This window comes from Caloenas nicobarica, chromosome 13 (genome assembly GCF_036013445.1).
Source record: "Caloenas nicobarica isolate bCalNic1 chromosome 13, bCalNic1.hap1, whole genome shotgun sequence".
In the NCBI taxonomy this organism is placed as follows: Eukaryota; Metazoa; Chordata; class Aves; order Columbiformes; family Columbidae; genus Caloenas; species Caloenas nicobarica.
This window is the reverse complement of record NC_088257.1, coordinates 7158088-7178530: the sequence shown is the minus strand read 5'-3', so window position 1 is coordinate 7178530 and position 20443 is coordinate 7158088. Positions and strand designations below refer to the sequence as shown.

Genomic DNA, 20443 nt, shown 5'->3' with positions numbered 1-20443 from the left:
CCAGGTTCCTGGGGGACACACCTGACCCCCAGCCTTCCCTCACCAGCCAGGGCTGCCCTCAGAGCCTGACAACATCAGCCTTTCCCAGGACACAGCATTCCTGCCAGCAAAGGACACGGGATGGTAGATTGTTCCCGGCCTCCTGCAAGCCCACGGCCCCGCTCTCCTTCCCTAGTGGCATCTCCGGCAGTTGGCTCAGTGACACTGCCCTGGCAGGGCTGGCCCTGCTTTCTAGTAAAGCCAAACCTCGTGCTGACAGCCATGGTCCCCCCCAGGGCTCACCCACTGCCACCCCATCCTGCCCTCTGTCCCAGGCCAGCTGCCAGCCCAAACCACAGCCCCTCCACAGTTCCCCTCCAGCTGGTTAATCCTGCCTTCAAATAATTTCTTTTTTTTCAGGATTTCAGAGAATTTACACCTCACCATGGATATTTCCCTTGGAGCCAGCCCAGGGTAAATGTTTGCATTCCCTGGGTATGCGAACAGGCCGCTGGAAACTCCTGCCCCTGGGGACACCAAGGGCTAAGGGATAGCCATGCCATGCCCTCGGCCACAGTGGGGTCCCCATGGGGCTACGGTCCCCCAGCCCCAGCAGAGCAGCCCCCAGAGGGACCCTGCTGCAGGGCTGCTTCTAGGGGCATCCTAAATTGTAGGGCTGCAAAAGAGAGAAGCGGGATTAACCCTTCCCTCTCTGCCATGGCAGGGGAGGATGCCAGCCCCAGCCCAGCCTCTCTGGGGATGCTGCTGGGGCGGTTTGGTCCCTGCTCCTCGGGTCCCAGCACCCCGCTCGGGGGTGGACGTCACCTCGGCCGGGTGCCCTGCGCAGGGTGGGGACATTGGCCTGGCACTTCTCCCACCCTACAGGTTTTTAATCCCCAAGTCCTTGACTCATATAATGTGTTGTATAAACTCCTGGGCACATGCGGCTGCCCCGTGTGTTGGTGGGTATGCCACATCCCTGGTGCCACCATGGCACTGCCACCCCCCTTCCTCCCCAAACCCCCCTCATGGCTGGCGCCGTGTCCGTCCCAGGGCCCACACGGTTAACGCCGCCGTCGGTCCGTCCTTCCACCGGCGATTGGCTCCCCTCCGGTCAGCCCAGCAGCTATTTCTCCGCTGTCGGGCTCAGAGGTGGGAGAAGGCGACAGGGAGAGGTGTCCCCCCTCTTCACTCTTGCCACTGCTCTCCCCTGGGGGTGTGAGGAGGGTGCCCACACCCCACACCCACCCCAGCCATGGGGGGCTGGTCCTGCAGCGCCTGGATTTTGCCTCTTTTCTTGGCTGGGCTTGTCCAGCCGGGACAGAGCCAGGAGAGGGAGAAGGTAAGGGGGTGAGGGAGACTCCATGGGACCAGGGTGGGTCTTGGGGGGATGTGGCACCCTGGGGACCCACCTGTCCCCAAGGCTTGCAGCAGAGCTCCCAGGGGTAGGAGTGGGGCACGGTGGCCCTGTGACCCCCCCCTCCCGAGTCACGGTGGCTAGATCATGTGGGGTATTTTTCTGAGCTAGTTCTTGCAAAGGGGGAATTGCTGTCCTGGGGTTGGGGCAGAGTGGGACAGAGCCTGGTCCCCCCAGCATTGATCCCCATAGGGGCAGAACATGAGGCTTTTGTTCCATGCACAGTGTCCAGGGGGGTGCACCCATGTTTGGAGGCTATAGGGACCGCTGTGTCCCCACACCTCGGCCAGCAGAGAGCAGGGTGACAGTCACCCCCAGCCCCTGGCCACCCTCTCTGTCCTGCTGCCAGGATCCAGCTGGCCCCATGGAGGACAAACTCCCCAGGCAGAGCCCGTATGACTTTACCTCCTGCCAGCTCCCAAAATAGCTCCTCGGTGGCACTTGGGTGAGCCTGGGTCCCCTGATGGGGACAGAAGATGGGCTCCCCTGCGTTAACCCCTGCAGTGCTGCAAGCAGAGGCTGGTCCACCCCAGCCCTTCCCTGCACAGGTCTGATCCAGCCCCAATCCCTCCCTTGCTTGGGCTCAGCTTGGCCACAGCACAGCACCCACTGCTGCTCCCGGGCACCTCGGCTGCCCCTGCCCACCCCCGGGCCCAGAGGGGCTGGGGCTGGTCTCCCCCTGTGCTCCGGCTCCGGCTGTTTTCCAGTCTCTTGCCTCATCGTGGCTGGGTAAACATCCCTCCAGCTGCAGCCAGATGTGCTGGCCGTTTGTGCACACGCATGTGCGTATGCTAGCCAGCCTGTCCCATCACCATGACCTTGGCATGGTGGAGCCGGGCTGCTGCCAGCAGCACTCAGGGCAGGAGACACAATGCTGGCAGCTACCATGTCAGCCAGCACCAGGGATGGATCTGCTGCTCTGGGGGGTGTGGGTGGCCACCAGCCCCCAGCCTGGTCCCATGGGATGCTCCTCACCCCACAGGTGAAATGCTACAACTCGGTGCAGGGCACCATCTACAACTACGGGGCTCTGACCATCGATGGGGACGAGTACATCCCCTTTAGGAACTACGCGGGGAAGATGGTGCTCTTTGTCAACGTGGCCACATACTGAGGCCTCACCCTGCAGTACCTTGGTAAGGGTCCCATGGGGCACGGGCACCCCAGGGGACAGGGCAGGCAGCTGAGGAGCAGGTGGCATCACCCAGACACACAGCCCTCGGCAGGTCCCCGTGGTCCATTCTGCCCAGGGGAGTCAGGGGAAGGGGTAACGCCTGCTCGCCAGGACTTGGCACGGCTGGGGATGCTCCGAGGGGGTCAGTGCAGGTGTGTGGGTGAGTCCAGTGCCTGTAACCCACCCTGGCTCTGCTCACACACAGAACTGAATGCACTACAGAATGAGCTGGGGCCCTATGGGCTCGTCGTCCTGGGCTTCCCTTCCAACCAGTTTGGGAAGCAGGAACCCGGCCAGAACTCGGAGATCCTCCCTGCACTGAAGTGAGTACTGTGGTGGGGGCCGCAGGGCCCCTGCCCCCCCAAGCTGGGCTGGGGTCCCCAGCCAGGCAGTGGGTGCATAGGCTCCTGCTGGCTGTGACCCCCAAAAGCACAGAACTTGGGGTGCAGCACTGAGAACTGCCCATTACACAACCTCCTGCCCCCTTGCCTCTTGCAGGCATGTCCGGCCAGGTGGCGGCTTTGTCCCCAACTTTCAGCTCTTCCAGAAAGGGGATGTGAATGGGGCCAAGGAGCAGAAGGTCTTCACTTTCCTGAAGGTGGGTGCCACGCCAAGGTGGGGTGAGGGAGGCAGCAACCAGCTTGTTTTCTGGCACAGGGGGGCGGGGGGCAAGGCAGCGATGCGCTGGTCCCCTGTTGCAGAACTCCTGTCCCCCGGTGGCGGAGGATTTTGGGAACCCCAAGAACCTCTTCTGGGAGCCTCTTCGGAACCACGACATCAAGTGGAACTTCGAGAAGTTCCTGGTGGGTCCTGATGGCGTGCCCGTCATGCGCTGGTACCACCGCGCCAACATCGCTGTCGTGAAGAACGACATCATTGCCTACATGAGGCAGCAGCAGCAGCAGCCACAGGGCCAGTAGAGGCTGGGGCCACCAGCTTGGGGGGTGGCTTCTCACCTCTTCCTGCAATGTCCCCAGCTGCTGCAGGGCTGCTCCCTGTCCCCGTCCCCTCCTGGGATGCTCCCCAGCAGCAAGCTGGCACACTACGCCCTCCATCACTCCGCTCTCTGACACCCACCAGCCAGGGTGCTGGGCCACCTGGTGGCAGAGACCTCAGCGATGGGAGGGGAATGTTTCCCAATAATCCTGTGTCCCAGCTCCACTCCCAGCAGTGTCATCTCCTCTTGGTCACCAGCTTGTCCCCCTTGTGCTCCCCGCTCCACCATCCCACCTTGCCGGGCAGTGGAGGGATGCAGGGGCCGGCCGCCCCTGGAGCAGAAGACCCCGTCTCCATGAAGGCTCGGCCCGAAAGCCCCCAGCACGGGGTGGGCCCGGTCTGATCCTGCTGGGCACGGAGCAGCTCTTAGTGCATTCAAGCTGCCTGTGGTCCCGGGGCAGAGACGTGCTCCTCTCCCAGCCAGGTGCAGTCACAGCCCCTCGTCCCCCACCATAGAAAGGCCAAATAAAGGCTCTGCAAACGCACAGCCTCGCTTCTTGGCCAGGGGTTGGGGGGAGAATAGGGGGCACAGCAGTGAGCCTGGGGGTACCAGAGCAGAGGGATGGCTCCTAGCTGGAGAAACTCAAACATGCATTGGGGGAAAGGATGAGGAGGGGGGGTTGGTGCAGAGCACAGTGGGGAAAAAAAAGGTTTGGAGGGGGGACCAAGGACCAGCCCTGGCAAGGAACATGCCAGGGTGTCATTGCCCTGCTGTCATGAAATAGGTGTTTTGCGTGGTGGTTTTTTTTTTTTTTATCTCCCTCTCCCCTCGAGACTTGTTTTCTTGGAGCAAAATTTGAGCACCTGGCCCCAAGGGCATTGCTGCAGGAAATGACAGAGGGGGAGCAGGGGTGTCCCTGCCCTGACAAAGGCAGGAGGACAGAAAAAGGGAGAGTGAGGGGCTGCACTTGGGGCCGTAGATCCTGGGGTGCCTGTGCGGGGGTTGAATTCCCCTCACTACAGTCAAGCACACGGGGAGCAGCAGCCCTTGTATCCCTCCCAAAAGAAGCGGAGAGACTCAGTTACACTTCAGTCCTTAAATAAATACAAAGACACCAACCACCCTCAGCCGTGGCTGTGGCAGGCACCCGCCTGCAAGCGTGGGATCTCTCATGACTGGGAGAGTCCCCCCCCGTCACATGCTGCTCCAGGGCTGAACCACACTGAGACCCACAGTGAAGCCCTTGGACCGGGGCTATCTCCTCCTCCCTGAAGACCTGGCTTAGGTCTACAGTGATACCAAGCCTGACGCCTCACAGGGAAGGGGATGGTCACAGGGGGTTGACCCCATGCTGGCCACCACTGTGATGGCACCTCAGGTCCCTCCTTCGCACCTTCCCCAGGGGAGGCACAGCCGAGCTGCTCCAGGCCCTGGTTGCAGCCACGTCCACCATGTGTCCACGCAGCGGGGATAAGCAGCTGGAGGAATCTCCTCTATATATACACATGGGCACACACACACACCCTACTCCTCTTCTGCCGGTCCCACAGTGCAGCCGGTCCTCGATGTTAGGGCAATCTGGGACCTCCCTGTTCTGAGACACAAAAGGGGTGGCATGGGGTGAGCATGGCTCTTTGTGCCCAGGCAAGCTCCACGGGAGGGGTGTTAGTCATGGGACAGCCATTCCTCCTGAGCATCGATTGCCGCAACCCCATGGGATGCTGGGGCTCGGGTTCACACCTGGCTTCAGAGTCTGTGGGGATGACGGGGAAGATGCAGCAGGGACTGACCCCCCAGCAGAATCATCCCCTTGTCTGATCAGAGGCAGGGTCTGAAGGGAAATGGCCACTGCCTGGCAGAGTATTCCACCCCCGTCCCTCACCCAAGTGGCACCTGGGGCTCCCAGGGTGAAGGATGGGGCTCTTCCCACCTCTCCAAGGGTCTGAGCCTTACCCAAGTCCTTGGGGACTGGTTTCACCCCAGCCATGGCCTGGGTGTTCTGGCTGCGAGCCATGGCGCAGGGCGGGCGCCAAGGGTACTCGGGCTGTGGGAAGAGATGGAACAGAAACGGCGCGTTACCAGGGATGTGAATCACGAGGCTGTGCTCTATATTTGATTGCCGGGGTGAGAGGAGGAGGAGGGGAAGGAAGAGGACTGAGCATTCACGTGCCAAAAGGACACATGCTCAGCTCCCTGCTTGGTGACTCAGTGGCCCTGGAGGAGCTGCTTGCGTGGGACCCTCGTGCTGGCACAGGTAGACACTCACCGGGGGAAAATGGTGGAAGTTTTGTCCTGGCGTGTGCTCGCTCGGCATCGCTGGCGGGTATCGGATCTGCTGCCACTCATCAAAGCCGTGGCACATGGGGTGAGCCATGGGGGGACTGTACTGGTACTGGTACACAGGGCAGGCAGGGCCCAGTGGCCCTGGCAGCGGCTCAGCATGCAGCCTCTCTCCAGAAGCCTGCAAGGAGCCAGGGGAGATGCTGGGGAGAGCCCTGAGGGCAGCCCACCACCACCCCAATGCCCCAGCTCAGAGCTTCCCCTCCGATATGAGATATGGGGCTGAGGCCCCACAGACCCCAGCCCCTCCACCCAGGAAGGGTTTCCCCCCCCTTCTGCACCTGTTTGTGCTGTTTCAGCAGCTTCTTCAGCTTCTCCTTCTCCTCCTTCTCCCTCTGGCAGTCCTCTTTGGAGGCCCGCAGCTGGGAGAAAGGGGGGATTAGTGCAGAGCTCACCCTGTCACCTTCTTCATTTGTGGGGCAGGGGATCCTGTGATGCCCCATGGGAATGTCTGCACCATTCCCCCCCCAACATCAGACTCCCAGGAGAGGGGCAGGAGGAAGAGATGAGTGAAAGGAGATGCTCTAGCAATAACAACCAGCAGCTCCAAGATGGGTACAGGGGCCATGACACTGGGGACAAGCATCTCTGACATACCTTGGGGGAACACAAACCTCCTCCTAGGGTGCTGCCCATGGCACCCAGCGCTGCTCACCTGGTTGTTGGAGAGGACCAACTGCTTCTGCAGCTTCTCCAGCTGCTGCTTCAGCTCTTCCTTCTCCTCATTCATCCTCTCCCTGTCACTCCGCTCCCGCTGGAAGTCCTCCTCAAAAATTTTTACCTGGCAGGAGGGAGGGGAGTAGGTGCACCTGGCTGAGGGTGGACATCTCCTCCAAACACCCCCCATTGCTGCATTGCCATCCCTGGCCCCACCGGTTGCACCAAGCCCCAGGCAGGCAGGTTGGCACAATGGCCCATAGCTGTGGTCCCTCCAGCTGAAGACCTAGTAGATGCTGAGCTAGGTCCCCCATTCCCACCACTGCAGCACAGACACCCGGCTTGGCCTGCTGGGCTGCTCCCGGCCACATTGGGCTCTTTACTGGGAGGTCCCAGGGCACACAGCCCCTTCCCCACCTCAACAGGAGCAGATGCCATGCTGTCCTGCCCTACCTGCTGCTTGAGGAGCTCGTTCTGGGTCAGCAGCTCCTGCTGTGGCACCTTGCCAGCCGGCTCCATAGTGCTGGCAAAGATGGGTGGTGGGGAGGCCTGGACATTCAGGGCCTCCTCTAGCGCCTGGAGAGGAAGAGGAGCAGGGAGGAGGGGTCAGAGCAAGGCGCTGTGCTCGTGACATCTCTGGAGGGCCACAGGCACCAACCCAGCGTGGGAAGTGGGTATTACTGGGCAAGAGCAAGAGGGACTACAGACCCCCTCAGCCCCCTTTCTGGGGAGCCTACAGGGAGGTGATGGGCATTGCCTGACAGGAGCTCCTGCATGGGCAAGGAGCTGGGCAGGAAGGCATTGATCAGGGTCAGGTTTTTGGGTTTGGGAGACAAAAAGAGGCTGGAGAACGTAAAAGACATTTTGCAGGGAGCAAGGTTTTCCCTGGCCCCCACCTTGTTCAGCCTCTGGATCTCCTTCTCCTGGTATTCCCGCTGCCTGGTGACTGGAGCCAGCTGCTCCTGCAGGAACCGCATCCTCTGCTGCAGGTCCCTCACCTCCATGGCCAGCCTCTCCTTCTCTGCCTGCAGGACCCAGGGAGGGGGGGGATCAGCCAGGGCAGGGCGATGGCGCGTCCCTGCTGCCCTTCCCGAGGGACTCACCTCCTCTGTTTCAATCCGGGACTTGGCCAGAAGCAGCTTGCGGTCAAAATCCCGTTGTTTTTGCTCCCGCTCTGACTCCAGCTCAGTCAGTGCCCTGCGGGCCTCGGCCAGCTCCTGCTGCAGGTCTGTCACCTGCCGGGAGGGAGAGGGGACATTGGCCTGCCCACAGGGACCCACACTGGAGAGGAGGGACCGGCAGCCCCAAAATCTCACCCCTACAGCCAGTCTCCTCCGAGTCTCCCAGCAGAGACATGTCCCCCAAGCACCCAGCCCTACCTTCTGCTCGTACTTCTGCTTCGTGGCTCGGAAGTGCTGATCCCATTGCTTATTCACCTCCAGCAGCTAAAGGGACAGAGGAACAGCTGAACGGGAGCCCAACTCTGTCACCAAGCCAGCCATGGCGATCCCCAGCAGCCTCCCCAGCTGGCAATCCCCAAAAGCACCTCAGGGACCAGCTGGATGAAGCTCCCAGCCCCAGCATCCCTGTTCCAGCTTCCCCACACTGTCCCAGTCTCCTCACACTGTCCCAGCCACACGTGCCCATCACCCACACCCACCCGGCTCACAGCAGTGCTTCCCCCCAGCCCCATCCTCACCTCCCTGCGCTGGTGCTCCAGGATCTTCACCTTCTTCTCCTTGGCCTCCAGCTCTCCTCTGCCCGGTGCTTTCTCCACTGCGGCCCCACTCTGCTGGACATGCACAGGGGAACCATTAGGGCTTTTGTGGAAGCTGTGCCTCAGACGGGCCAAACACAAGCCGGTTCCCCTGCCACTGCCTCCTCATCTCCCCAAGACCCTGAGAAGTCCTGCTGGTCATACTGGAACAAACTGGGGGCTTGATTAAAATCAGGCCACGTTTGCTGATGGGTCAGTGGGCTTCCTGCCTCCTCCCCAACCCTCTCCGAGGGTGATGCCGCATCCTCACCTGCTGTTGCTCGGCAGCTTCCCTCTTCCCGCTGTCCTGGCTGCTCAGCATCACCATCCTCCGGAGCTCCTGGTTCTCACACCTGTGGGCAGGTAGGGACAGGTCAGCACAAAGAAGCACCCAGGGCAGTCCTATCCCCCTCCCCACCGCCCACCCTCACCTGAGCTTCTCCAGCGCCTGGTTTCTCTGCTCCAGGTCCCGCTCCAGCTTGGTTCGCAGCTCATTGTTCTCACTATGCAGCGTCTCACACAGTGTCTGGGGAGCGAATGCCAACAGTGTGAGGACCACAGCCAGCCCCAAGAGACTCCTTGACCACCCACTTTGCACCAAGCCCTCACACAGAGGTGGATGTCCACCTCAGGGTGGACAGGAGGTGCTTGGTGGGGGAAAAAAAATATAACGGGGTGAAAATCCCTGTGAAGAGCCCAACCAGCCATTGCTTACTTGCAGGAATGATGTTCGCTGCTCGTTCTTGTGCACCTTGGAGGCCAGGCGCTTGAGTTCAGAGGCCATATAGCCCATGCGCACAAAGACCTGGTCCTTGCTGGCCTCCTTGGTGCAGCCGCTCAGCGTGTTCTCCAGCTGCTGCAGCTGGGGTAGCAGGTTGGTGTCCTCACTCGGTGACTGCTCCAAGTCCTAGGGACGGGGAAGGGATGAAGCGCGGTCAGATCAGTTCAAGGAGCATCACAAAGCTCCCTCTCAGGGCAGCCTTGCCCCCCCAGCCAGGGCTGTGGTGGGAGCTGGGCCAGTACTGAGACCCTCTGCAACAGCCCTCGGTACGCTGAAGAATTGTGTTGGCTTTGTAAAGGTTTGATTGCCAGCTGCTGGACATGGGACACCAAGTCCCCAGGTGGAGGGGGACAGTACAGCAGCTCTTCCAGCCCATGCGGTTCCCCATGTCCCTCATCAGTCTGAGCAGACCATGCTCCCAGCTCACTGATAACAATGGAGACATCTCCACCCCAATCCTGTCTTCTCCCTGAACTCTCTCAGTTGGCACTAGGACTAAAAATCCCAGCTCCTGAGACTGTCATAGAATCACTTTGGTTGGAAAAGACCCTCAAGATCTTCAAGTCTAACCAGTAACCTAACATTGGCACTAAACCATGTTCCCAAGAACCTCATCTCCACGTCTTTTAAAAAATCTCCAGGGATGGTGACTCAACCACTGCCCTGGGCAGCCTGTCCCAATGCCCGACAACCCTTTCCATGAATATGTTTTTCCTAATATCCAATCCAAACTTCCTCTGGTGCAACTTGAGGCCATTTCCTCTTGTCCTATCTTGTTCCTTGAGAGAAGAGACCAACACCCTCCATGCTACAATGTCCTTTCAGGTAGTTGTAGAGAGCGAGAAGGTCTCCCCTCAGCCTCCTGAACAGCCCCAACTCTCTCAGCTGATCCTCATAAGACTTGTCCTTTCCATGTACACCCCAGCATGGGCCAGGAGCTGAGGTTTGCCACGTGAGGTGTGGCCTTACCCCAGCCCCCATCTCCTCCTTGCCCCTGTCCCCCAGCATGGCTCTGCAGCTCCCTTGCCCACCAGGAACCCAGGTATTTGACCGCAGCACCAAGCAGGTGCTGCACGGGATCTAAACAGTGGCTGGGAAAGCCCAGGTCAGGAACACCCATCGGTGTCATGGCACACCCTCACCCATGCACCAAGGATGTCCCCAACGGGCTCACCCTCCCCTGGTGTGGCTGGTTACCTCCTCCACTGCTTGGGAGACACAGCCAGCACAACACAGCCCATCTGCACACCCTAGTGCCACCCCTGTGCCAATGGGCTCGACTCTCCAACCACTGCCCACCATATCCCACAGGCACCAGAGCCACTCACCGTTCTCCCCATCTCCTGGGGAAACCCCTGCGCTTCCACAGCAACGATCTCGAACTCCGAGGAGGATCCCTGCAAGGTGGGGGGAAAGCCGGGTCAGGTCTCCCCAGGGAATGGCAACCCAGGATGCTCCCACGTGGAGGCAGGGACCACAGTGGGGAAGCTGAGCCCTCCTTTCAGATTTCTCCCTGTTTCTAGAGGCTAAAGGCTGCCTCCTTTTGCTTTAACTAGATGGAGGGTCTCTGCCACCGGCCATCCCAGCACCAGCTCTTGTGTTCACCAGACTCACGCTTGGAGGAGATTTTCGTGCTTCCCTGTCCGGCTGGGTGCTGCCCGGGACGGCCTGTGTGGAGCTGGGATCAGGGCCGATGGCTGCAGAGAGGGGAGAGGACAGAGCCATGAGCCTTTTGGAGAGCAGGGCCTCTCCCCACTCGGCGCAGGGACGTGGAAAGTCGGCACCCATGAAGCCAGGCACCGATGGTTTCCACCCCAGCTATGGGGATGGGACAGTAACCCCCTTCTAGAAGGGAGAGCGGCAGTGGTTTGACACGCTCTGGAGACAAGAGAGCTGTGAGAAACCCTCATGAAAGTCTCCTTCATACCCTCTCCCTTCCCCTGAGCTCAAAGATCCCAAGCCATCAGGTTATCCCTCCTCAGCCAGCCTCCTGTCTCCTACCTCCAGCTTCCACCAGGTCCTCCAAGGAAGACGACGCCACCAGCATTTTGTTGTCCTTCACGAGGTCCTCTGCTTTCTGCCGCAGCTTGGATGCCTCCAGCTGAGACTCCTCCAGCAGCTCTCCTGTTGTGGACAACAGAAAGATGCTCAACCTCCCTTCCTGAAGTTCCTGCCCTGTGGCAGCTCCATCCACCAGCACAAAGTCCCCTGCTTGGGTGGAAAAGTGCCCAGCATGGTCCTCTTTCATCCAGAAAGAACTTTTCTTGGCCAAATCCAATGGCAAAGCTCTACCAGCAGCTCAATGGCTGCAGAGTTCCCCATGCTGACACAAAGAGGACTGGTTACAGGAGGCAGAAGGGCAGCACTGCATCTCTCAAAGGTCTCTTCCACCTCCCAAAAGAGGCAAATTTAATCCTAAGTGGTGCAAGGTCCAGCCCACCAGCTTGAGGATCTGGTACCACCAATGCAATCCCTCTCCCCACCACGAGCAGCTGCTCCCACACCAGTGAGTCCCAGTCCCAGCTAGGGACATGGTGACACAACAGGAATCACAAGGCAGGTGGAAATTCAGCTGCAGAAGCGGGACTCGAAAGTGGAAGCTGGGTCACGAGACCGAAAACAAAACTGGGGGTGGGCAGGGGGGAGGCAGCCAAGGAGGAGAAAGGGGGTGGCATGACTTGGCTGGGGAGTTTCAACACCAGAATGTCCCCCCTGCTGCAGGGAGCACCAAACACCACAGGCTTTGAGCAGCACCTGGGAAAAGCCCCTGACCCGACAGGGATTGCAGGAGGTGGGGGCTTTCAAAGGCAGAAGAGATCCCGGCATCTGCGACCTGCCACTGCAGGACTCCAAGGAGCTGACCTTGCTCCATCGCTTGCCTTTTTTTCAGCCGTTTATCCCACCGTGAAGCACCCCGGAAGTTCAGCAAAAGCCTTGTTCCCTCCACACCCCAGCATGTAAAATCCCAGAAATCCTGCTCAACCACCAGGACAGGGACAGTCTTGCTACTGCCCTAGTGCCAAGACTACCCCCAGCTTCTCATAGCACCTTTCCTAAATACTGCAAGAAACCCCCAGACTCACTGGGCACAGGCTGAGCTGCCCCAAAGGCAAATATCATCCCCCAGCCACACGGCAGTTACCAATAGACTTGATCCCCTGCATCTTCTCCTTCAGCCGGGCGTTTTCCTCCACCAGCCGCTCAAAGGCTGTGGATCCATTCTCCTCCGTTCCCCCACCAGGGTCATAGATGCGGTAGGGTCCTCTCCCTTCCATGCCCGCCATTCAGTCGCCTACCTCCCAGCTGAGCATCCCTGCAAGGCAATGGAGCACGGTGTCACTTTCCCCTGGCCTCGGACGGTGCTGTGGTCCCCTGGTCCCAAGCCTGCAGGGGTCTGGGGCGCCAGGCAGACAGAGGCAGGGTGGCCTCACTGGACAGCAGAGAAACGTCCCAGGTGAAGGCACTTCCCCCTCCAGCCCTGCTCGGGGTGAACGTGCCGGGGTGACTCACGGCCATGAGAAGTGTCACACGAGGAGACATCACCAGCACTCCCAGCCGAGGCCAGCTCTCGGCCCTGCGGGGGGTGGGAGTCCCTGAGATGGTCACAGCTGCCTGTCCCTGCACCCCTGTGGGGATGGGGACCCAGTCCAGGACAACTACCCATGCTGGTGCAGACTTGGGCACTGCCACCGGAGCATCCCACTCATTGCAGGGTATTTTTGAGGTGCAGAAAGGATTGCAGGGGGTTGTTTGGGGAGGGGCAGTGTCTGCAGCCGCAAAAGCCTTAACCCACAGCTGGTGGGCTGTTTGGGCAGCACTGGGGTGGGCCGACAAGCCCCAGCAGCCAGGCAGGGACTCACTCTGCCCTCTGGCTCAGCCAGAGAAACCAGTGGCCGACAGCACAGCTTCCCGAATCAGGGCATTGGTAACAGCCAGGCACTGGGCCAGAAGTAAAATCCAAGGAAACACCCACATGCTATTTGCTTTTTTAATTCCTTGTGTTTGTGGGTGGCCCAAAGCCTCCCTCTTGCTGAGCTCTGGCGTGGGGACAGCCAGGCAGCACCCCGGCCCCAGGTCTCACCCATCTCCTGGGGGTGATAAAGCAGCTGCTGTGAATCACAGCCCAGCTCATCAAAAATACCCCCCACCCCCCAATGCCAGCTTGTTATAACGCAGGGCAGCGTGGCAGCCAAGATAACCATGGGGGCGATGCCAGCTAGAGCTGGGGCACTGCCATGGGGACCACAGGAGCACCCAAGTGCTCTTGCACCCAGCCAAGGCAGCTGGGTGCTCATGAGCAGGGAAGGGGGCCAAGGGGGGCCCACTTTGAAAGGGGAAGAGGGGAAGCCTGTACCTGAAACCATCTCGACCTCAGAATAATGCTTATGTCAGGAGCAATCCGGGCTGATCACCAGTTTAATGACCTGCCTGCCAGGGAGCGGCAGGGACTTTCCAGATGACAACTGCCACCTGGCAGCATCCGCAACCAGAGCCGCAATTAACACCCACCTTGGCAGCAGGTAATTACACACAGCCTCGGCAGCGGTCTGCTGTTGGGAGATGGATTTGTCAGTAGGTCTCACATTCCTCCTGCTTTGCCTCCTCCACCAAGCCCGCTGTTGGCCGCAGCTCCGTGGGGGGAGCCCGCAGCCCTGTCCCAAACAGCTGGAGGTGGTGACCATGGGAGCTGCCCAGCAACTATTTCTGGAGCCCACAGCAGCTGTCAGGAAGCTGCAGAAGAACTGGGGAGGTTTCTGTGCCACGGGTCCTGGTGCTGGAGCATCATCACAGCCAGTAAGAAATCCCCCACCAAGGGATGAGGAAAATTCCCAGAGCAGACCTGCAGGTGGCCTGGGGACCCGGTAGCACCTCCATCACAGGCAAACGCCATTGCTTGTGGCCATGCTACCTGCCTGGTCAGCCAGGCAGAGGATGGGGACAGTGTCACAAGCAGGCTGGGGACCTGAGCCTGTTTCTCATTGGCGTCCGGTGACCATGTGCTGCTCTGGGTCCAAACCCAGGGCTCTGGGAGCAGCTGCAAAGTGATCTCGCAGCGAGCATCGCGTGAGGTGTCTGTGCCCTCTGCCAGGATGACCCCAGGTGTGGGTCAGGGAAGGTGAAGGACAAGCTGCCCTCTCACCAGGGAGCCTCTCCTCACGCAGGTTTGCAGTAGCCTGAAATGCCAGCCCCCATTTTCTTGCACTCCAGACCCCAAACCAGGGGGATCTCCACCTCACCCCACAGCACATGTGGGAGGTCCCCTACCGCTGTACATCCCTGTCCACAAGGCAATGCAGCACCAAACACCCAGACCCTGCACTGACCATCTCACCCACTGGCAGAGCTCACTCACAGTGACCCAGTGTTCTTCCAGCTGGATAGAGCCACCAAAAGTCTCCGCTATTCCCAGTTCTCATGATTTTATCATGGATTTCTCTACCCAAGGTCTGCACCCCACCAGGCAGACAGCAGCAGAAGGGTGGCAGGAACTGTTTTCAAACAGCAGCTGGGGAGAAGAACTGAACTGTCTCCAGTTTACAGAAGCACAGATCAGCCACGAATTCACCAGCAAACAAGACCCAGTGAGAGGGGAGGGTTTCTGCAGCATCTGAGCCCATCACTGGGGTCAGAGCAGGTTTGTCCTGGGTGAGGAACAGCCTCATTTCTGCAAGTTGCTGCTGGGACCAAACTGACACTCTGAGGACAGGACCCTGGACCAGGTCGCTGTTCCCAGTCCTGTTAGGTTTTGTTTGTTTTCCTTAAGAGTTTTGAAAGGTGAGATCTGCAGCGAGAAATCTCACGTTTCAATAAAAACACCAAGGGAGGAGAGGGGACTATAGACAAGCACCTAACAATGGTTAGAAGCATAAAGAAAACACGATTACCATAACTCCAGAACAAACCTCCGAACCAGCAAAAAAACACTTCTCTTTTTGCCAGTCAACAGTTTCTAATCTAATCTGACAGTATTTCACAGCCCGGGGGGTTGAGGGCCAGTCACGGACCTTGGCTGCTTGGCTCAGCTCACCGGCTCCGTGCCACCGGCACAGGCTGCCAGATGCTGTGGCCGCCCGTGGGCGTTGCTGGTTGTGGGTGGGGCACTGAGACCTTTAGGTAGTAAATTTTAATGACAACTTAGCAAAAGGAGAGAATGAGAGAGCAGGGGAGACTCCCAGGCGATGAAGAAAGCAGGGTTGTATTTAAATAGCTGTGGCTTGGGAACGAGCTGGCACTGTGTAGCCGCAGACTGGTTGTCCCTGCTGCGTATTGTGGCCACAGCACCACAGCCATTGCCACACTGGCCACGCAGAAGGAAATTATTCCTGCTTTAAAATTACCAAACAGCTGAAGATACAAAAGGCGGAGGATGCAAATCCTGCACAGCGAGCAGGCTGGCACCGCTGGAGGGTTGCTTTCAGCAGCGAGACCCGGAGCACAGACCAGCCTCCCGAAGCTGCAGGCCTGACAGCCCACGAATTCTCATCCCGCAATCCATGGTGGGGGTTCAGCCCAGCCCTTCGGAGAGCGGGGCTTTCCTTAGCCCAGCACACAACATTCCCAGGCAGTCTCCTCCTCGCCAGGATCGCACAAGGCGAAGGCAAATCCCTGCAGGCTGCCAGCATCGTCTTCCCACGACCGGGGCTGCCGGGCCCCCAGTGTCCCTCCTCCTCAGAGGAAAAGCAAAAGCCACTCAAGATAGAGACTATAGAGGATTTTTTTGTTTAATCATTTTACTGGAATTCAGCAAAATGCCACAGCCCCTGGCCAAGTTTCTTTTCCTCTCCAGAGCAGCAGCAACCCCCCAGACCAGGGACAACCATCATTCCTGGGCTGATGGGCCAGGGTCCCTGGGCTCATTTGCCGGGAAGCAAAAACAGAGGTGGCTTTAAGAGGAAGTAGTAACAAGGAGAGTTTCTGGGCACTGCAGTCAAGTCAAGAATAATAAAAGAATAGGAAAGCAAACATTGCAAGGCTCAGATCCCAAAGGAAAAGGTCTGAACCTCTTCTTGAAGCAGTTTTCTTCCCAGTCTGGCCAGCTGCAGAGAGAGGGTGGGAAAGGCATGAGCCCCATCTGAAATGGAGCAGATGTTACAGATGTGCTCTGGCCAGAAATGCCACCCTCGCCTGAGAAACCCAGCTCCTGCAGAACCTTCACAAAGCCACCTGCTTCTGACAAGGCAGCCAGACTTGGCAGCGGTGCTCCCCTGGGCAGCACAGTGGTGTTTTATGCAATACCCTGTCTTCTGCTGCAAAGATATCTTGCTTCATGCTGCGTGCTCCGTTTCTTCCCCCTGCAGAGCTCGGTAGCTATCATGGCTGCTTGACACAGCGCTCCAAAGCACAGCAAGGCACAGCCATCCCTTTCCTTGCAGCTCCAGTGCAACCCATGCTGCTCCTGTCCAACCTGTTACACTTCAGCCAGGCAACAGCCAAGCAGCAAAAGACAGTGGAACCACAAGGCTACACCAGCAAAGCTACCTCGCTCACCCAAAGCATAAGAATTGTTCCTTAAAACTAAATCTGCAATGCCACAGGAGTAGATGGCTCAGCTTCTTCCACCCATGAGTGTTTTGTACCAGCTGCTGGCAAGCAACAACCCACGGCCCTGTGCTAAATAGGTCTCCCTGGCATATAGTTCAGGTCAAAAGGGCATTGTGGGATTTCTTGCAGCACCAGGAACGACGCCAAAGGCTGCAAAAAGCCTCCCCTCTTACTGCTTTGCCACACCACAGAGACAGCTCTCACAGACACACCTGGCTAGAACCTTCCTGCCTCCAGAACTCACCCCAGTGCTCAAAGTCCAGTCTCCAGCATGCTTTGACCATGGTCTCAGTGAAATTTGCACTCCAGAATAGCCTGTGGCAGCATTTGCCTCCCAGAGGCACTGAGGAATGGGACACCGAGGGGCTGCATGTGCCCACCGGGTCCCATCCAGAGCTCTTTTCACCCCAAACCAGGGCTGACAGGCAGCATCTTTCTTTCCTCTGCCCTCAGGGGCAACTCTGGCCTGGAATTGAGGGAGGAGAGATGGGGGGGGGGCAAGCTGTGCACCCCCTCCCCAAAGGATGATGCTGCCATCCCCACTCCAGCTATTGCTGCCTCTGGCCCTGCATCCCATGTGGGCTCCTCCATCGACCGGGGGCTCTTCGGAGCCGCAGCCCCCCCGGGGTGGGACTCACGCACCGTCCCTGCCCGGGGGGAACCACAAGCCCAGAAATAGTCAGAATGCAGATGCGGGGGCCGGGGAAACGCCGGGGTTGTGTAAGGCAGAGCGAGGGGAGGAGCGAGCCCGGGGTGCGGGGCTGCTCGGCCCCAGGGGGCAGGAGGGGACCCCTCCCCAGCAGCATCACCTCCCCGAGCCCTTCTCCACCCCCAGGCATCGCCCCCGCCGGTGAGCCCCGGCTCCTCCGCAACCACCCTGCCCTTCGGGGAGCGCCGAGACGAGCCGACATCCCCAGCCCTGCCCCGAGAGAGGGGAAACTGAGGCACGGCACGACCATCGCGACAAGCCCGCAGCAGCCGGGCTGCCCCAGCAGCGCAGCCCCGGCCCCTTCCAGGGTCCCTCCTCGGCCGTCCGCGGAAACCGACAGCCCAGGAAACGGCTAGATACGCGCAGCCTCGAGCCCCGCCGCGACCCCTCGTTGGGGCGGCGATACCCGGCAAGACCCCGGTGCCCCAGGCAGGGCGGCATAGCCCTGTGCCGCTCCGAGCTCACCTGCCGTACGCCCCCGAAGCCGGGTCGGCACCGCTGCGGCTCCCAGTCCCGCTCGGCGCCGCCGCCAGCCCCGCAGGAAGCGTTTGGGGAGACGGGGGCGACGGTTCCGCCCCCGGGAAATTCCCAGCCTGACGGACAGGCGCCGCAGCCAATCGGCGCGGAGCGATGGTTATAAAGAGGGAGGACGGGGAGTGGCCTGTCATGGCGGCGCAGCAGCTGTTTGTGCGGCCGTGCCTCCTGGGCTGCCCGGGGCTGTGCTGCTCCCGCGGAGCCGCTCGGCACAGTGGGGCCCTGCGGGGCGGAAGGAGCCGGCCTGTCTCCTCCTCAGGGGATCCCGGTCGCTGGGGAGCGGCAGGCCCGGGCCCAGCAGCGGCTCCCCTGGCCTATCGAGAGACAAGATGGCGGGGCCGAGGGGAGGGCAGGGCGGAGGAGCCCCCGTGCACCCCCGGAGCTGCCTGTGGGCTGCAGCCAGCTGGCGGTGTGGAGGAACAGCCGATGGGGGGCCGTGCAGCACAGACCCGGGTCCTCGGCAGCCGTGTCAGCCCATACTGTCCCCTCAGCCCAGGGTTCCCAGAGCAGCCCGGGTGCTCCCGCGGGCCCGCTCGGGCTCTCCGGAGCTTTCCCGCTTGGCAGCTGAGGCAGGAGAATTCCCCATCGAGTCTGTCTCTTGAGCTACGTTACACGAGCAAATTACACCTCCCAGCTGGAGCGTTTATTACCAGCGATCCTTTGTGCTGCCGCGTTGATTATTGTGCATTTTATGAACAACAGGATTCGTCCAGAGGAGCAGGAGCCACGGGGAACGCCTGCTGGTTTTGTGTAGCTCTTTGGGACTTGCTCTGCAGCAGCCTTTCTTTCTTGTGTTGTTTTTTCCACAAGGAGGGTGCTTTATATATATATATATATATATATGTAAAAACATCAAACTAGAAACAAAGAAACCCTGCTGTAAACAGACAAGCTGCTTGTTCTCTGCCTGTTCTGACATTTCCTCCTCGAGTGGCTGCTGCTGGGCTCGCGGAACTGTTGTTCATCGGCGATCGGGCTGTTTCCAGCTGTCCCAGTCCCGGCTTCCTACTCAGCTCAGTCCAGACGGTTACACCGCTTCTTGGCGATTTGATGTTTTGGGTTGTAAAAATTAAAAAAGAAAACAAACTCCTTTTCTGTCTGCCCTTCATTCCAAGCAGGACATCATCTTGGCAGCCTGGCTGGGTTGTGAGGCAGCTCAGCAGGTGCTGGGACCCTGACGTGCTCGTTGTCTGGGCTTGTGCTTGTGGTCTCAACAGGGGATGAGGCAGCAGGACCCCATGCATGGCCAACATCTTCCCTTTTGTTCCCCCAAAGGGCTTGTTTTCCCCCAGAGACCCAGCGCTATTCCATAAACCCTCGGAAAACCCGATTTTAAAGCTAAATGCATTCCCACAGAACCAGAAAACATCTTGTTTATAAGATAATGTCTCAGCCTGCAAAAAATAGCCAAACCCCAGCTCTATTTCTGAGCGTACCATCTTGGGTACGCTTGCACCAAAAAAAGCATTGTGGTACTCACCCGGCCGGGTCGCGGAGGGGCTCGGGGGGGTGAGAGCCCTTTGCGCCAGGCGCTCTCTGGCTGCGATCCTCAAATACAGGAAGGCTGGCCCAGCTGAGCTTACTTTTAGGCACGGAGAAGGGGAATTCCCCATGATGGAGGCCCCAGACAGCCTCTGTGTGGTTTTGATAAGGAGCCAGGCACGGCTTAAAGGGCTCCCCTGTGCCGTTACAGGGGCTGCCGAGCCCTGTCAGGTATTACTCAGCAGCAGGAGGGGTGGGGGGGCTGTTGTGGAGCCTGTGATTCACTTTTGGATAACTGGAGGACCTGGTTACATCACTCTCCTCGCCTGGTTTCCGAGCGACCAGGTTTGTGAGCACGTCGCGTGTCTCCCCAGGGAACCTGCTGTGTCTTGCGAGAGGCATCGTCATTGTCCCACGCACATTTCCATCCCATTCATAAGAAAGACGGGGACAGACTTTTTAGCAAGGCCTGTTATGATAGGACAAGGGGGAATGGGTTTAAACTAAAGGAGGGGAGATTCAGGCCAGACATGATGAAGAAATTTTTTACAAGGAGGGTGGTGAAACACTGGCCCAGGTTGCCCAGAGAGGTGGTGGATGCCCCGTCCCTGGAGACATCCCAGGCCAGGCTGGATGGAGCTCTGAGCAACCTGAGCTGGGTGAGGATGTCCCTGCTCATGGCAGGGGTGGCACTGGATGAGCTTGGAAGGGCCCTTCCAGCCCAAACTATTCTATGATTCTTGGCCATCTCTGGCATCAGAACAGGATGCATCTTCCCAGGGGAGTGAGGAAGAGCTGGCTTTGCTGGTGGAGCCGGACAGGTCATGGTATGCCAGGGTTGCAGGTAGACCCCAGAGACCATCCACCAAGATGACAGATGGTCAGAATCGAGGCTGGAGCCAGCTGGTGCTGAAATAAACACCAAAGATTTAAGTGTTTCTGTTTCACAGAGGCTGATTCCAGCTCTTCGCCAGCAGGCACGAAGTTGTACCTGGCAGAGCGTTTGGTCCACACTCGCCAGGCGTGACCTGTGAGTCTGGGTGTTTGGGTGGCTGGAGTGCGGGTGCTGGGCAGGAGGGGTGAGGAGCCAGGGGCTCTGGGAACAGCCAGCAGCTCACGTACCCGTGGATGTGGT

General features: G+C 59.3%; 2 protein-coding genes across 4 annotated transcripts; one reads left to right on the top strand and one right to left on the bottom strand.

Moving 5' to 3' along the window:
• Nucleotides 1-1144: 1144 nt before the first annotated feature.
• On the top strand, nt 1145-4051 carry GPX3 (glutathione peroxidase 3). The gene is made up of 5 exons (XM_065644416.1): nt 1145-1321; nt 2379-2532; nt 2776-2893; nt 3069-3168; nt 3272-4051. Exons 1-5 carry the CDS (start codon nt 1235-1237, stop codon nt 3488-3490), a joined length of 678 nt encoding a protein of 225 aa, XP_065500488.1. The 5' UTR covers nt 1145-1234; the 3' UTR covers nt 3491-4051.
• A 537-nt stretch (nt 4052-4588) lies between these two features.
• TNIP1 (TNFAIP3 interacting protein 1) lies at nt 4589-19409 on the bottom strand. Of its 3 annotated transcripts, none has more exons than XM_065644414.1 (18): nt 19307-19409; nt 12184-12354; nt 11043-11165; nt 10656-10738; nt 10370-10438; nt 8976-9167; nt 8692-8786; nt 8532-8613; nt 8204-8296; nt 7884-7949; nt 7608-7739; nt 7401-7529; nt 6958-7080; nt 6503-6628; nt 6129-6209; nt 5774-5968; nt 5461-5551; nt 4589-5101 (listed from the first exon to the last, which is right to left on the bottom strand). In XM_065644414.1, the coding sequence occupies exons 2-18, from the start codon at nt 12323-12325 to the stop codon at nt 5076-5078; spliced, it is 1848 nt and encodes a 615-aa protein (XP_065500486.1). In that variant the 5' UTR covers nt 12326-12354; nt 19307-19409; the 3' UTR covers nt 4589-5075. The 3 variants fall into 3 exon arrangements, with proteins under 3 accessions (XP_065500486.1, XP_065500485.1, XP_065500487.1); XM_065644413.1 differs by lacking the exon at nt 19307-19409 and adding an exon at nt 17758-17860; XM_065644415.1 differs by lacking the exon at nt 19307-19409 and adding an exon at nt 17758-17860 and having other exon boundaries at nt 8204-8293.
• Between the last annotated feature and the right edge of the window lie 1034 nt (nt 19410-20443).

Coding starts and splice junctions, on each gene's coding strand:
- TNIP1 (XM_065644414.1), bottom strand. CDS start 12,325: ATGGCGGGCATGGAAGGGAGAGGACCCTACCGCATCTATGACCCTGGT. Junction 10,739..11,042: donor GGACCTGGTGGAAGCTGGAG/GTAGGAGACAGG, acceptor CCCTCTCTGCAG/CCATCGGCCCTGATCCCAGC. Junction 5,552..5,773: donor ACTTCCACCATTTTCCCCCG/GTGAGTGTCTAC, acceptor CTCTTCCCACAG/CCCGAGTACCCTTGGCGCCC.